Here is a 13,105-nt window from a genome sequence, read left to right as displayed (position 1 = left end):
CACCTTAGTTATGTCTTTAAACAGTTTCCCAGCTGCTACTCCTTTCATCAGAACAAATATTTCTCTCAAGAGCAGAATACATTTGGTGCTCAGTTAGTGAAACTTTTCTGCATTTCTCCTCCATGGGGAGCTCACTGGGCACATCCATTCCAAGGTCTGAAGGGTCCTGATGGACTGACCTAAGCAAGACATTCCCCATCTCCCACGTAACACTGCTGCACAGATCTTTTGTGAAACCAAGAATCAGACACAGTAAATAAGCCAGACAGAAAAAACAAACTGGCAATCACTGCCATAAATATAAGGAAAGGGTCACCACAGCAAGTCCTCTGAATATAAGCAGAGATACAACAACAGGAATCTGAAGGTCTGGCCGTTCACATTTCTTTAATTTGTGGCTACAGATTGCTAAACAAGACTGAGATAATTTTGCAAAGAAGGTAAAAAACACTTCAACTTGAACGAAGTTTCATAAAACAACATGAATTTATTATCTTCTGCCAAAGGAAGGAACTTTACAAGTTATCTGGGCTAAAACATGTAACTGATAAACTTTTATAACCTCATTTCCCTCAGTATGAAGTCCAGTCACCCCTATTTCATTAGCCAGGCTTTGAAAACATCCTGCATGCAAGAACCCTCTGCCACAGTCCTGAAAGCATCAAGACACTAAGCACCTGTAGCAGGTTCAGGCCTAAGAAATGTGAAGGTAATCTCCAGGACCAGAAGATGCTGATCTGTGACACATGGCAAACAAATCTTCTTTATAATCCTGGCCCAAGTAATACAGAAAATGCTGTGGGAGGGCTTTTCTGTTTAAACACTATGTTTTTTAACTATGTGTACAAAAATGTGGCTTGGCTTGAAGATCTAAAATGGTTTTTACTGAGTTTTTGAATGTGTTTGAGCTGAGCACATGCACTAAAACTGCCAGAAAACCACTGGCACTAGAAGCTACCTTGCAGTGAAGCCTGTTACAGGAGGGATCACTATAAACACAGTTCTGCTTATACTCCACCAGCTCCCTGACTAACAGGAACACTAAAAACTAGAAGAGGAAGAGCCAGTGCAGTTGCTGCAGTAAGGGTTACTTCAAAGTAACCCAGTTTGGAGGCAAAAGGCTCATAAAACTAATTCTAAAGAAAACTACAATGCCACAGAGAGCCAGTCTAAATGGCCATAGCACATATCACACAGAGCTGGAGCAAGATTCAAGCCATCAAAATAAATTTCAAATGGAAAGTTTTGGTCAGGAAGCTGCAGGCACAACACTAAACCGTAGTCAGAGCGAAAGGGTGAAGAGTGCACAGCCACACAAATAAAAGACAGTGAATATGAGTGTTACAGAACAGAACAGGGGCCAGCACAGCAAGCAGGGATATGAGGGCTCATATGAGCACACTTCTCTTTGCCTTATAATGAGAACTGATTCAAAAAAGGGAAGGAAAAAAAGAGAATTTCCAGTTGTCATCACCTCAATGTATTGAACATTGTTCCTTTTGTTATTTATACAATGTGGTCCCTCATAGACACATAAAACACACTGGCCATTTTACAGGTGATACAACACCTTAAGCTCTCTTCCTGCCAGCTGAGGTTGATGGTCCACTGGACCTGCTACTTACAAACAAGGAGGACCTGTTGGAAGATGCAAAGGTGAGGGGGAGCCTTGGCTGCAGTGGCCATGAGACTGTGGGTATTAAGATCCTGAGAGGAGTAAGACAAACAGCGGAATCGCAGCCCTGGAATTTGGAAGGGCAGATTCCTCAAGCACCTGCTTGGCAGTGTCCCATGGGAAAATATCCTGTAGGGCAAAGAGCCCCAGGAGAGCTGGCTGCTGTTCAAGGACAGCTTCCTGGGCACAGAGGGAGGGGGCACTGCCACAGGCAGAGCTGAGCAAACACAGTCACAGGTTTCTGGGAGAAACACAGAGCAATGGCCTGGCTCAGGCACAAACCTACCAGGGAGGCACAAGGCAACAACAAAGGTTGCCTCAGCTGCCCTTTGTTTCCCTGCAAGAGTTTCAGAGGCCCAGCAGACACTACTGCTGAAACAAGGAGCAGCATTTGGACTTATCCAGAGTTTCCAGTGCCAACAGCTGCTTGTTCCCCACCCTTCAGGTCTCAGACAGCCCCTTCCATTAAGCAGGCAGAGGGAAGCTGCTTTCCAGTGGCTGCTCTCCAATGCACCAGTGGCACTTTCCTGCTCTGTGGTACATGCCATGCAGCTCACACAGTAAAAGCAGACACATGATAACTGTGGAGGAGCCAAGAGTCAGAGGACATCAATCATCAGCTCCCAGCCTGACACAGGACTAGGGAAGTCCCCTCACCTGATTCCATTTCTGTGACCTTTATTTGACTACAAAGCAGAGTTTTATTTACACGCTGATTTTCCTGACGTCAAAGGCACATGCTTTCCAATGGTTTGAAGTGACAGCGTGGTGGGAAGAGCCCACAATGTCACTCCTGTGTGCACAGGCCTGTTGAGGCAAACCCCGGGCTTCCCCAGCACCTTTAATGCCACCTGCCAGCCAACCCAAACCTCACCTCAAGCACCTCCTGATCTCTCACTGCCTGTACCCCTGCTGAACTCAGCTGTACCACAGAATTTGCCAGAAAGCCACTACCATGCTGCAGCTGGATTTCAAAGTGGTTAGAATTACATACTTGGTCCAGCAAATCTTATTTATCAGCTGTTTCATGGTCATTTTGTCCCATTCTTCAGCATGTGGAGCATCCCACGGTGCATCAACAGGAATCTGGAGACAGAGGTGAAATATTCAAGAAATTATTCAGAACTTTATCACTGCTTTGTCCCTGTTAGTAGCACAGACTTAACTGATATATTGGCCAGGAGGTAATTTTGTCCCCTGCACATGGATATCCATTTGGAATAAATTCACCAAATGGAATAGTTTCCATTCACACCTTTGGGATGAATCGTACCATGACCACAAAATCTGGCTTTGTCTGAACAATGAACTATATCTTTATGATGGGACTCATCTGGCTTTTAGTTCTCCAGAAGCGAGGTGTCTACTCCAATTTAGATGTCTTGAGTTGAGGGGGAAATTCTTTCTCGAGCCAGAGATTCAGTCAGTTCCAAAATGGGTATCCAAAGGCCCCTACGTCTCTCTGGTAACTACAGAGCAAGAAAAAAGTGTCTAGATACTACTGAATTGTTTTTAGACAGGTAAATTCTTAATAATAGTTCTTTGCATGTAAGTACCATGACATGAGAGGACACTACCCTATATCCGAATCTTTAAAAAAAAATGTATTATTTGACAAAAAAAAAAAAAAAGTGTAATATACACAAATTTGATTCTGCAAAACCAGATAAACCAAATGAACTTTGCAGGAATACAGCTAGTTATGCCTGGAGGTTCTGGCAAGGTAGGGCCCTTGGTTTGTAGAAAAATTATAAAGCAACTGATGAATATTTGAAAGACAGTATCATGCTCCAGGGGCTGCAGTCATACTGCTTAAATTTTGAACATTAAAAATAAAATTACAGTGAAGTCAAACTGAATCCCAGGTTAGGCAGTTTCAAAAAAGAATCATCTTTACTCAAAAAGGTTGCCACAAGGGAAGTGGAAAAAAAAAAAAAACCTTCTCAGCTCATGGAATGGTTTTCCTTGTCATGAGAAAGTACATACACTGAGTTCAACCTCTTTTTTTTTTAGATATCTTAGACACCTCCAGATCTTTCTGTCTCCTCTCATAGAATCATAGAACAGTTTGGGTTGGAAGGGACCTTTAAAAGCCACCTAGTCCAACCTCCTCTCAGTAAGGAACACCTATTATTTCTGACAGTTCCTGGGCAATATAGATATCTTTCCTGATGGATGTTTCTTTTCTGTTTTGTTGTTGAGGGTTTTTTACATATACTAAAGAAGCAATAAAAAAACATGCCAGAAATCAAATCAAACCAAACCAAACCCAAACTGATTTATTCACAGTGGTCTGAACATTATAGGAAACATGCAATTTCCACAGCCTACCTCTTTTCCCATCTTGTCCATGGTTCTCCAGAAGTTATTGTAATCCAGATAAACAAAGGGATTCCATGATGAAGGGGAAAAACCCGTGAAATTGCGCGACTTTCCCTAAAATACACATAAACCCACAAACAAATAAAACAAAGCATATCTTCATTATGGATGGACATAAAATTCTCAGTCATGACATGGTTGTAGCTAAGTAGGAGGGAAAAATCCAGCTGGACTGATATTAAAAAGGACAATATCACCTTTTTTATTATTATTGTTATTCAGAAGGGATGGGAAGGGATACATTTGAGCAGGTTGTCAAATTCTCGGATAAGGAAACTCAAGCAATTGGCAAAGAGGTAATATTCCTTGTTCCTGAACATTCTTCATTATTACATTTGAATCAACCTAACACTTGCCTGCCTGCTGAAACATGCATCCTAAAAAGTGCACGGGTCTAAAATTGCATTGCATTTGAGACTATTTAAGCTCCTCTGTGTTACACTTCATCTACAAAACCAAACATATCTTTTTATTATGCCATGTCCCTTGGGAGAAATCCAGTTTAAAGGAAAGTTTGCAAAAAAGAAAGTTTCTGGCTGCAGGAAGAAAAACATCCTACTCTTGCAAAAACGGTGTCAGAATTTACAATGTGTATGACACAGAGCTGCAACAGTGACTGAAACTGTTATAATCTCAAACTGACTGTTTCAGATAATCCAGATACAATGATAAGCAAAACAATCTAACAGCAGCTGCTTCTCTGTGATAACTTTAATCTGAAAGAGGGCTGGATGAGCAGGAAACATCTTCTTTTATTAACTTGCTTTGAACCTTCTCTCATGTAAGTCATTGGGCTGGGCTCTCTATTGTTTGCTCTTTCAGATGTGCCAGAAGTTTGTGTGAGGATGCAGAGAACATGATGGACCATGACAGGTAGGACCTGGGGTGCTGAGCAGTTTGTCACCTGCTTTTCAGTGCAGTGTACACCATGGGAGCCCACCACACCTGGCTGGTGGGAGCCACAGTCCACAAGAAAGTGCTGTAAATGCATGAGATGGTGACCCAGGGACAGAGGACACAAAGCAGCAGACAAATGCACCTTCCTCCCACTTGTCAAGAGAGAATTTATTGGTCTTCCCTCTGATAATTGTGTGTGTGTGTAAATACTTATGGGTTTTGATGTTCTTCAGAACAGTTTTCTGCAAAGACCATAACAGGTGCAAGATGAAACTCAGAGACCATAGTGAGCTTTCAGACTTGGAAAAAGCAGTAAAATATCCAAATTCCTACGTTTTGGTCAACTTTTGTCAGCTCCAGGACAGATACAATAGAAGAGACAAGTGTATGTGGGCAAGGGGCCATAACAAGACTTGGCCAACACTGCTTGGTCCCTCTGTCCTCAGAAGAGGACTCCAGTGGTGGCCCAGCTCTGGAGTCTGTCAGAACCACTCTGTGCTGTTCCTCCTCCTCATCTTCAGTGAGGGGAGCAGCAAAGCCACTCTCCTGTTCCATCTAGGAGATGGAACATCTAGTCTGCTCTGGGCCAAGAAAAGCACCAAGCTGTGATCTCAGCACTCAGTTCAGCTTGAGATCCAGGTGCCTAAGGTTTGTGTTTATTTTTTTTTGGTGTGTGGTGGTTTTTTTTGTGTGTTTTTTTTTGTTGTTGTTGGTTTTTTGTGTGGTTTCTTTGTTTGTTTGTTTTCAAATTTCCAATAAACACTGAGCTTTCAAGTCACCAGGATGACTCTGGAGATGGCTGGTTACCCCTGGACTTCTGGATATGCAATCTTAACCTTGTGTACCATACACTTTTTTCTCTCTTTTATCTCCATTTCATTCTGTTTTAGAGATTTACGCCAGAGGAAAGCGAAGGGGGGGATGGTGCTCCAGCCTTCTCCAGGTGTACATGTGCATGCAAAACACTTCTGCCATGGCAAGAGCAGACAAACTTCTCCCATGAACCACCAGCAGGGGACTCTTTCACAGGACACTGCCTCTTCCTTTTCCTGGAGTAAAATTTCTTGCTGCCAGTTTGCAGCACTCTGTATTCAGCCACAGAAAAGAGGACCAAAAAGTGTATGCACAGGGATGCACTGCATGTTACAGCTTTTGCTGTCATAAACCAATTCCATATCAAACAACGAAATCCTGACACAAAGCAGTAACATACTGCTAATCATTTTCTTCTGAATGCAGATAAAAACATTTAGTTTCTAAAAAAGATTGTCAAATACCACTCCTTCAAAGTTCATTTATTGCTGGACTTCTTATTCTGGTTGGGAACAGTGGTGCCACCCAGGTGTATTTCCTAACATGTCTTAACACCAATAATCCTGCCCTTAAGCCACCCTAAGCCAGGTGAAGATAAGTTATTACTGAAGTCTCTGTCATGTCAGTACTGCAAGGGGGCAAAGGGAAAAGATAAGCCTGCCAACCAGGAGTAGCAGTGAAAACTTCCCAGTTTATCACTGTTCAGTGACACCTCCTTTCACCAGGCTTTTTGATAAGTGACTGTGCTTATATGGAGTGGTGTAACCTGCAAACCCCCCTCCTATCCTTAGCTTACTTAACTTAAAACAAGAAGCTCTTCTTTAAAAAGAAGGTAAAAAGTTAACTTCCTCTAAGGCTCCTGTCCTCCTCTTGCTTTCAGCCAAACCTATTCCCTATACTGCTGGAAAAAAAAAAAAAAACAGCCCAAGAAAAGTCTCTCTCAGAAACTATGATGAGATGTGCATCAAAACAGCTTTTCCAACCCACAGCATAAACTCTACTGAGTTCAACAGCTACAGACTGAGAAACTTCCAAACTATCCTGATTGCTGCAGATGGGGCAACTAGTGAGAGAACTTTCTCACTGTTTGGCTAGCTAGTATTTTTCTCCAGCTTTTCTACTCTATATGAGAATTAGTCCACCATAACCACAAACTGCTGAGGACTGATCAAGAAATCTTACCATCCTGGCCACTGGTATGACATGTACCAAATGTGATATTCACTTATCTGCTGTTTGAAAAAAGAACAATCCTTTTGTTGCTGCTCTGAAAATATTATTAATTAGTCCCACATCTTTGGTCAGTGGCACAACCCAGGGAGATCAATGGGAAAACATATTTATTCACCGACAACTATTAAATGCCAGCTGATAATTAACAGTCTAAAGTTGTATTATTTGTTGTTCTCTTCTGAATGCAAAGAAACCGTAACTTTAGTAAGACTGGAGAGCAATGGCAGGAAGAGCTGGAAAAACAGAGCAGTGCTAATAGACCTGGAAGAGGCTAAGACCAAATTCAGAGAGCTTGAAATAGTTCACAGACACACTAACCCCTTGGAGGTGGGGCTGCACCTACCAGACATGGCAGCTGATCAAGGGAAAGCCCAATTCTAACAAATCCCAGGAAAGCAATTCCCATTGTTCATCAGGGAGCACAAGGCAAACAGCCTTAGACACATCAGTTTTTCAGCTTTCTCTCTTGCACAAGTATCTCCCCAGCAGGGAATAAATCTAGCCCAAGTGACCTGGGGCTGGTAGGTTATTAATTTGTTTTTAATATTGCCTCCCTACTAGGGAGAGAAGCTCTGGCTGGATGTTTCACAGAGGAGCTCACTGCAAACAGGTAAAGTCTTGCAATATTCTGTTTTTAAACAAGTTTATGGTGTTCTGGATGTACTGTTTTGAGAACAACTGTTTTCTTAACTGAAAGGCAAATAACCTACTGGCTTTTTTCCCATGCTAACACATGGCTGCTTGACTGACCCACAGAGTTTATCTATTTTTTCTCATTTCCTAGTGTGTCAAACACTTTCCTGCAGAGCTCAGATTTGAGTCCTGCCACAAGTTTGGATTAGTTACCTCACACCAATCCAAAGGAAACAAGGTCCTCAAGCACCATACTTCAATGGTTAGAAAGAAGGCAGCAGAGGAAGATGAGCTCTGCAAGGTCTGTCTTTTTTCCTGCCCAGGGCTACTCTGGAGCTTCCAGCCATAACTACAGGAATTAATCCCAAGTCACCCCAGCCGTGACACCACCCCAAGTTTCAATTTGTGCCAGAGGAGCTGACAATTTTTCCAGTCTTGAGAAAGGCAAGTCTGGCTCCTGCCTGCTGTGCAGGGGACAAGGTACAGGTCAGGAAGCCCAGGAGGAGCATTCCTTGTGCCCCAGAGCAGGGGTTGGTATTGCCTTGGGCCGTGCACAGCCCACACAGGCAGAGCAGTGGCTCTGGGCAGTGTGGGACCTGAGCTCCTCCTCTGCTCAGCATCTCCAGCAGGTCCAGCCCTGAGAGCATTGCAATGCCTGGGACTCTCTGTGGTTCCTCGTGTCCAAAGTGCAGATTTATGGGGATCTGCACAGACTCACCTGCTGCACCCTAAGCTTAAGGCAAGGTGTTGGAAAGAGAAGACAAGATGTCCAGTGTGAAGCACTGCACAGAAATGCTCATCTTTTTTCAAGTGTTGCTCTGAGAATCACTAGCAAAAAATAATCAGAATAAGTCCTTATTTACTAATGTTCTATATACTGGAGCTGGGTGCTGCTGCCAGATCTTAGAGGACTTCAGTTATATGAGAAGCTTAATACCACATCAAGGCTCTAATGCCTTCACTTTATAGGGTCTTCCTATAAAAAGAGGGTGAAAACGGCACAGAGTGACCTGTGTAAAAATAAAAAGCTGCCTGCCTCTTCAGGGAAGGGAGAACTCCAACACACCTGCCTTTTCTCAGCCCAAAAACATTCTTGCTGAATTACAGGACAGTAGACACAAAGAAATTCTTATGTAAAGAAAGTCCAGGGCTCATAGCAAACACTACAGTCTGAAGTTACAGATTTGCAACAGCAGGATACAAAAAAATTCCTGACTGACACCAAAGCAGTTCGTGTTACCATGCTAACTGATGGGAAAGAATGAGCAAATAAAAAGAAAATAGAATAAACAGTTACATATTTGGATTTTCAAATAAACTGTAACTACAAAGGAAAACTGCACAAACGAAGCAACGTGGTTTTTAAAGCTTCCAGTACGTGGAGTTTTTCCACACACATATGGGAAAAATTCCTTTCAGAGAAAAGAAGCTCATTAAACCCCTCTGGGGATTTCCACTTTCCCTTGGCTGCTTCTGTTGCTAGGATAAGCCACTTCCCCACTTTCCCCTGACTCGATCCAAGCAGTACCCTGGAAAGCTTCAGAAAAAGCCGAACTGAACTGATTACTATGGCAAACAAGAGATCAAAAATCTCTTAGTCTGAGGGTGCTGGAGATGACATACAGCTGAATGCCTGTCACAACAAAATCTAAAGCCATGCTTAGTCATTGCTCAAAACATTCTCTGTCGCCTCTGACAAACCACACAACGTTGCAGACTCTGAAGAAAGCCCTTGGGAAGAGACCTTACTGTCTGGCCCTGGCTACAGGCTCCTGGACAGCCACCAGCTGACAGAAATAACAGATGAGACACAAGGAGGAAAGTTTGAAAGGTCTAACTAAAACCTGAAAGGCAGCAGCTGGCCCACAGTTGATGGTGTCTTAGCCCAACGTGTCCATCTTTCAGATTAACCTTTTATTTCTGGGGCAACGATCCTTTAATGTCAAACCATGTCTTCTCTAACATTTTCTGTCATCTGGGAAATACCACAGGTGCTCGTGTTCCTGCAAAATCTTTAAGGAATATGAGGAGCACATTTACAGCCAGGAGGGCACAAATCCCTACCTGGCCAACTCACCATCGGGCATGATAACAAGGTGCAGGAGGTAAAATGTACAATCCCTTGGATCCCTGAGCACTGACCAACCCAGTCAACAGCCAGGACTGCACAGATGGTGTTGTAGAAGTGGGATGCAAGACAGAGTTCAACAACACATCCCTAAATCATGGTGACTACACAATGCCTCAAGGAAAGAGTAAGGAGAAGCAGCTGTGGAAAACCTCAGGAAAAGAAAATAAAAGACAAACCCTACAATTCATGGGAAGAGGATGTGGGAGAAATGAGACCTACTGGAGGAAAAGCATCATTATTATTTGTCCAGTGCTTAAGTCTGTTCATGGTGGTAGACTTTGCTGTCCAAAGCCCCTTTGCTGTCCACAACTACAATTCCCTTGGGACCCGGATGAGCTCAGCAGGACCACAGTGCCAAATCCAAAATTGATCCACAGCCTGTGATCCAGCTGAATAGCTCATAATGCTGCCTCTTTCTTAGAAACATGCTTTCACTTCAAAGAATACTTACAAAATCACATGGTCATTAGCAAGGACGTGCATAATACAGTGTGGGACAATAAAAAGCTGCAGCTTCAGTGTCAAAATGGATTAAAGGCTCAAATTCATGTAACACAGTAGAGCTTTTTATTTAACATAAAGAAGATAAGTGCCTTTTAGGATGCTAAGAGATCCACGCCTGAGCTTAAACTAAATAGAGTGGGACAAACATTCAGCTGGTACAAATCAGCCCAGCCCTCTTGCTGTAGAATCACACTGATTTTATGTGAAGGCATGAAAAATAACTTTTTGCTATTATGGAGTGACTATTCAATTATTTAAGATGTGACCATTCTATAAGCATGGCACCAATCTCCCCAATAAGGGGTGATTGCAGAACCAGATTATGAGACTTTGCAGCATGAATACATTGCTCTAATTCTTGAAAGAAAAAGTGGGAAGGTAATGGAAATGAAACCAATTAAGGATCCATCACATAGCCTTGACCCTATCAAGTATGTCAACTCTTACTCATATAGTCTTCAAGTCTTGTTCTGTAAGGCCTTTTTTGTGTCTCTCCTTACTGTTCTCACTCTGCACTGGTTTTGGCAGTAGGTCCTAATTAGGACCTGAGCAAAAAACCAGTGTGTTAAAGATCTGAGACAAGGGCTGGAAATCTTCTCTGAAGACAGGTTCCATTCTAGTTTGCTTTAGTCACACCAGTACCTACTCAAGACCAGTCACCTGGGCTCACATCTCAGACACAAAGCTTGCAGTGAGCCTTGGTAGGTGCTTGTTTGGAGATAATGTGCCAAATGTATCCCAAATTTTTTAACTCCTCTCATTTCCATTTTATGAACTCTTTTGAAAATAGTATAAGACCCAGTGATCCCAGTAAGTTAAAACAGAATAACAACACTTAAAACAAGTACTTTCTGGATTACTAAATGTGAACTTTAAATGAAACCCTCCTAACGACTGTCAGTAATTTCCAAAGCTCACGGACACCTTTGGTTATCTCAACATGGAAGATGCAATACTTACCCCCTTATGATGGAACATATGGCCCTCAACATTCACTTTGTAGGTCTCAACACCCAGCTCTTTTGCCAGTCGGAGAATCCGGTTTTGGGTAGGTCCCACATAGGCACCACCAACATCTACGTAATTAACGTGCTCATTCTGTCAAAAGAAGGCAGGAATCATGAGCTGTGCAGAAAGGTCCTCAGTGCAAACATCTAGAAGTAGGAGAAATTATTCCATGCTGAAATGTGCATGGAATGTATGTCTAAGACATTCAGGAGGAATTTCTTTGTGGAAATGGTTGCCAGGTACTGGAATGACAAGGTTGTGATTGGCCAAAGGTTGGACTTGAAAACATTAGAGGTCTCTTCCAACTTAAATGATTCTGTGACTAATTCTGTTTATCTAATGGCCTAAAAGTAGGCAGCATTGAGATCTGTAATGACACACAGAGTTCACAGTGCCTTCACTGTGTGACACCCAAGTGTGCAATTCAGTTTAACTCTCTTTTACATTTCACTAGTTTTCAGTATTGGTTTTTCAGTCTCACAAAAGACACAAGAATATGAAGAAATATCCAACCCCATCAATACTTTGGTTAATCCAACTGAATTTTTTCAGAATTCAAGTTACTTTTCTTGTCACTCCAAAACGCTTCACAAACTGAAACCATCTCCAGCACCAAAGCTTGTTTTCTTTCTGTAGATACCTGCTTAGAGTTAATGCTGCAGGTGCTGAGCCCTGCACCACAGTTTTCAAGGAGATTAATCTCCTTTCCAGCACTGCACACCTTGCCTCCAGCCTGGAGCCATCTGGCCAGCAGCCCCCAGCCATGCCTGTCATCAGAGGTGCTCAATGCCCCTCTCAGTCCAGCATTGCACTCACTTGGGAAGCAGGAAGAAAGCAGGAGGTTTAAGGGATGCATACTATTACAGCAGGCTGATTTCCCAAGACAGCAACTCTTTTTAACACTGTTTACAGTGAGTATTTTAAGCCAGGCATTCTCAGTGTCACAGAAGGATGGTGTTTATACTTCGTGTTTCACGCACAATGATTACTGCTGGAACACCACTGTTTGTCTCTGGTTCCCCAGCAGTGGCATCTCACATAATTTAAACCTCCCTCACTTCCAGGGTGGGAAACAGAGGTCTGTATCACATTACCCTGTGCCACAGGTAACCATTTATTTCATTTTCTTTTTAATGGCAATCAAGGTGCAGTTTGTTTTCACAAGCAGGAATATTATTTTGGATAATTTTAAGACGTCTTAAAACATGTCTGAGCTGTAATGATGCCTGGTCTTCTTACAGAGCTCTAAGTTGTCATGCCTGTTACAGCATGAAAAGTGAGATGGGAATGAGAGGAGAAGTGCTTTGACACTCATGTTCTCAGATGATGGTTTCCCTGTGTAATGTGAAAACCAAAGCAGATCCTGCCTTGGACACAGACTAAGGACTATGTGGGTGGAATTCACCTTAATATAGATGTTTAACACCATTTTAGACAACCCAAGCTCTCCAAGACTTCTGTGCAGGGCTGACAAATTTAAGTCATGATCCAAAGAAGACCTGCAGCTTGATGCCAGGCAAGATATTCCTAGGGCAGCTAAAATGGAATTACACACTTCTGGTTAGGCACCCAAATCCCACTGGATGGCTCTGAGAGTGGCTTCCAGGTCCAATTTTAAAGGACCTCCTATAAAGAAAAGCCCACTGGCAATCTGTCCAAACAGAGCTCTGTTACTTTTGACAAAAGAGATGGTACCACTGATCACCATCCTCTGGACTAAGCTGTTCAGCCAGTTTTCATCTCACTGTCTGCTCTACCAATCCATACTACATCAGCTTGTCTGTGAGGATCTTATGGGAGCCAGTGCTGAATTATTCAAGTCTAGATAG

The 13,105-nt window shown here is 42.7% G+C and overlaps 1 protein-coding gene across 1 annotated transcript in view; it reads right to left on the bottom strand.

The window, feature by feature from the left end:
• LOC126648386 (amine oxidase [flavin-containing] A-like) overlaps positions 1-13,105 on the bottom strand; it is a 36,711-nt gene that overhangs the window by 12,131 nt on the left and 11,475 nt on the right. Inside the window, exons 3-5 of the mRNA XM_050331241.1 lie at positions 11,229-11,366; positions 4,007-4,111; positions 2,670-2,761 (exon numbers count right to left, since the gene is read on the bottom strand). Coding sequence (XP_050187198.1) covers positions 2,670-2,761; positions 4,007-4,111; positions 11,229-11,366 — 335 coding nt within the window. The remainder of the gene's footprint in view (positions 1-2,669; positions 2,762-4,006; positions 4,112-11,228; positions 11,367-13,105) is intronic.

The sequence above is a fragment of the Myiozetetes cayanensis genome, unplaced genomic scaffold (assembly GCF_022539395.1).
Source record: "Myiozetetes cayanensis isolate MyiCay16 unplaced genomic scaffold, myiCay2020 scf5-8, whole genome shotgun sequence".
NCBI lineage: Eukaryota > Metazoa > Chordata > Aves > Passeriformes > Tyrannidae > Myiozetetes > Myiozetetes cayanensis.
This window is presented reverse-complemented; position numbering and strand designations above follow the sequence as displayed.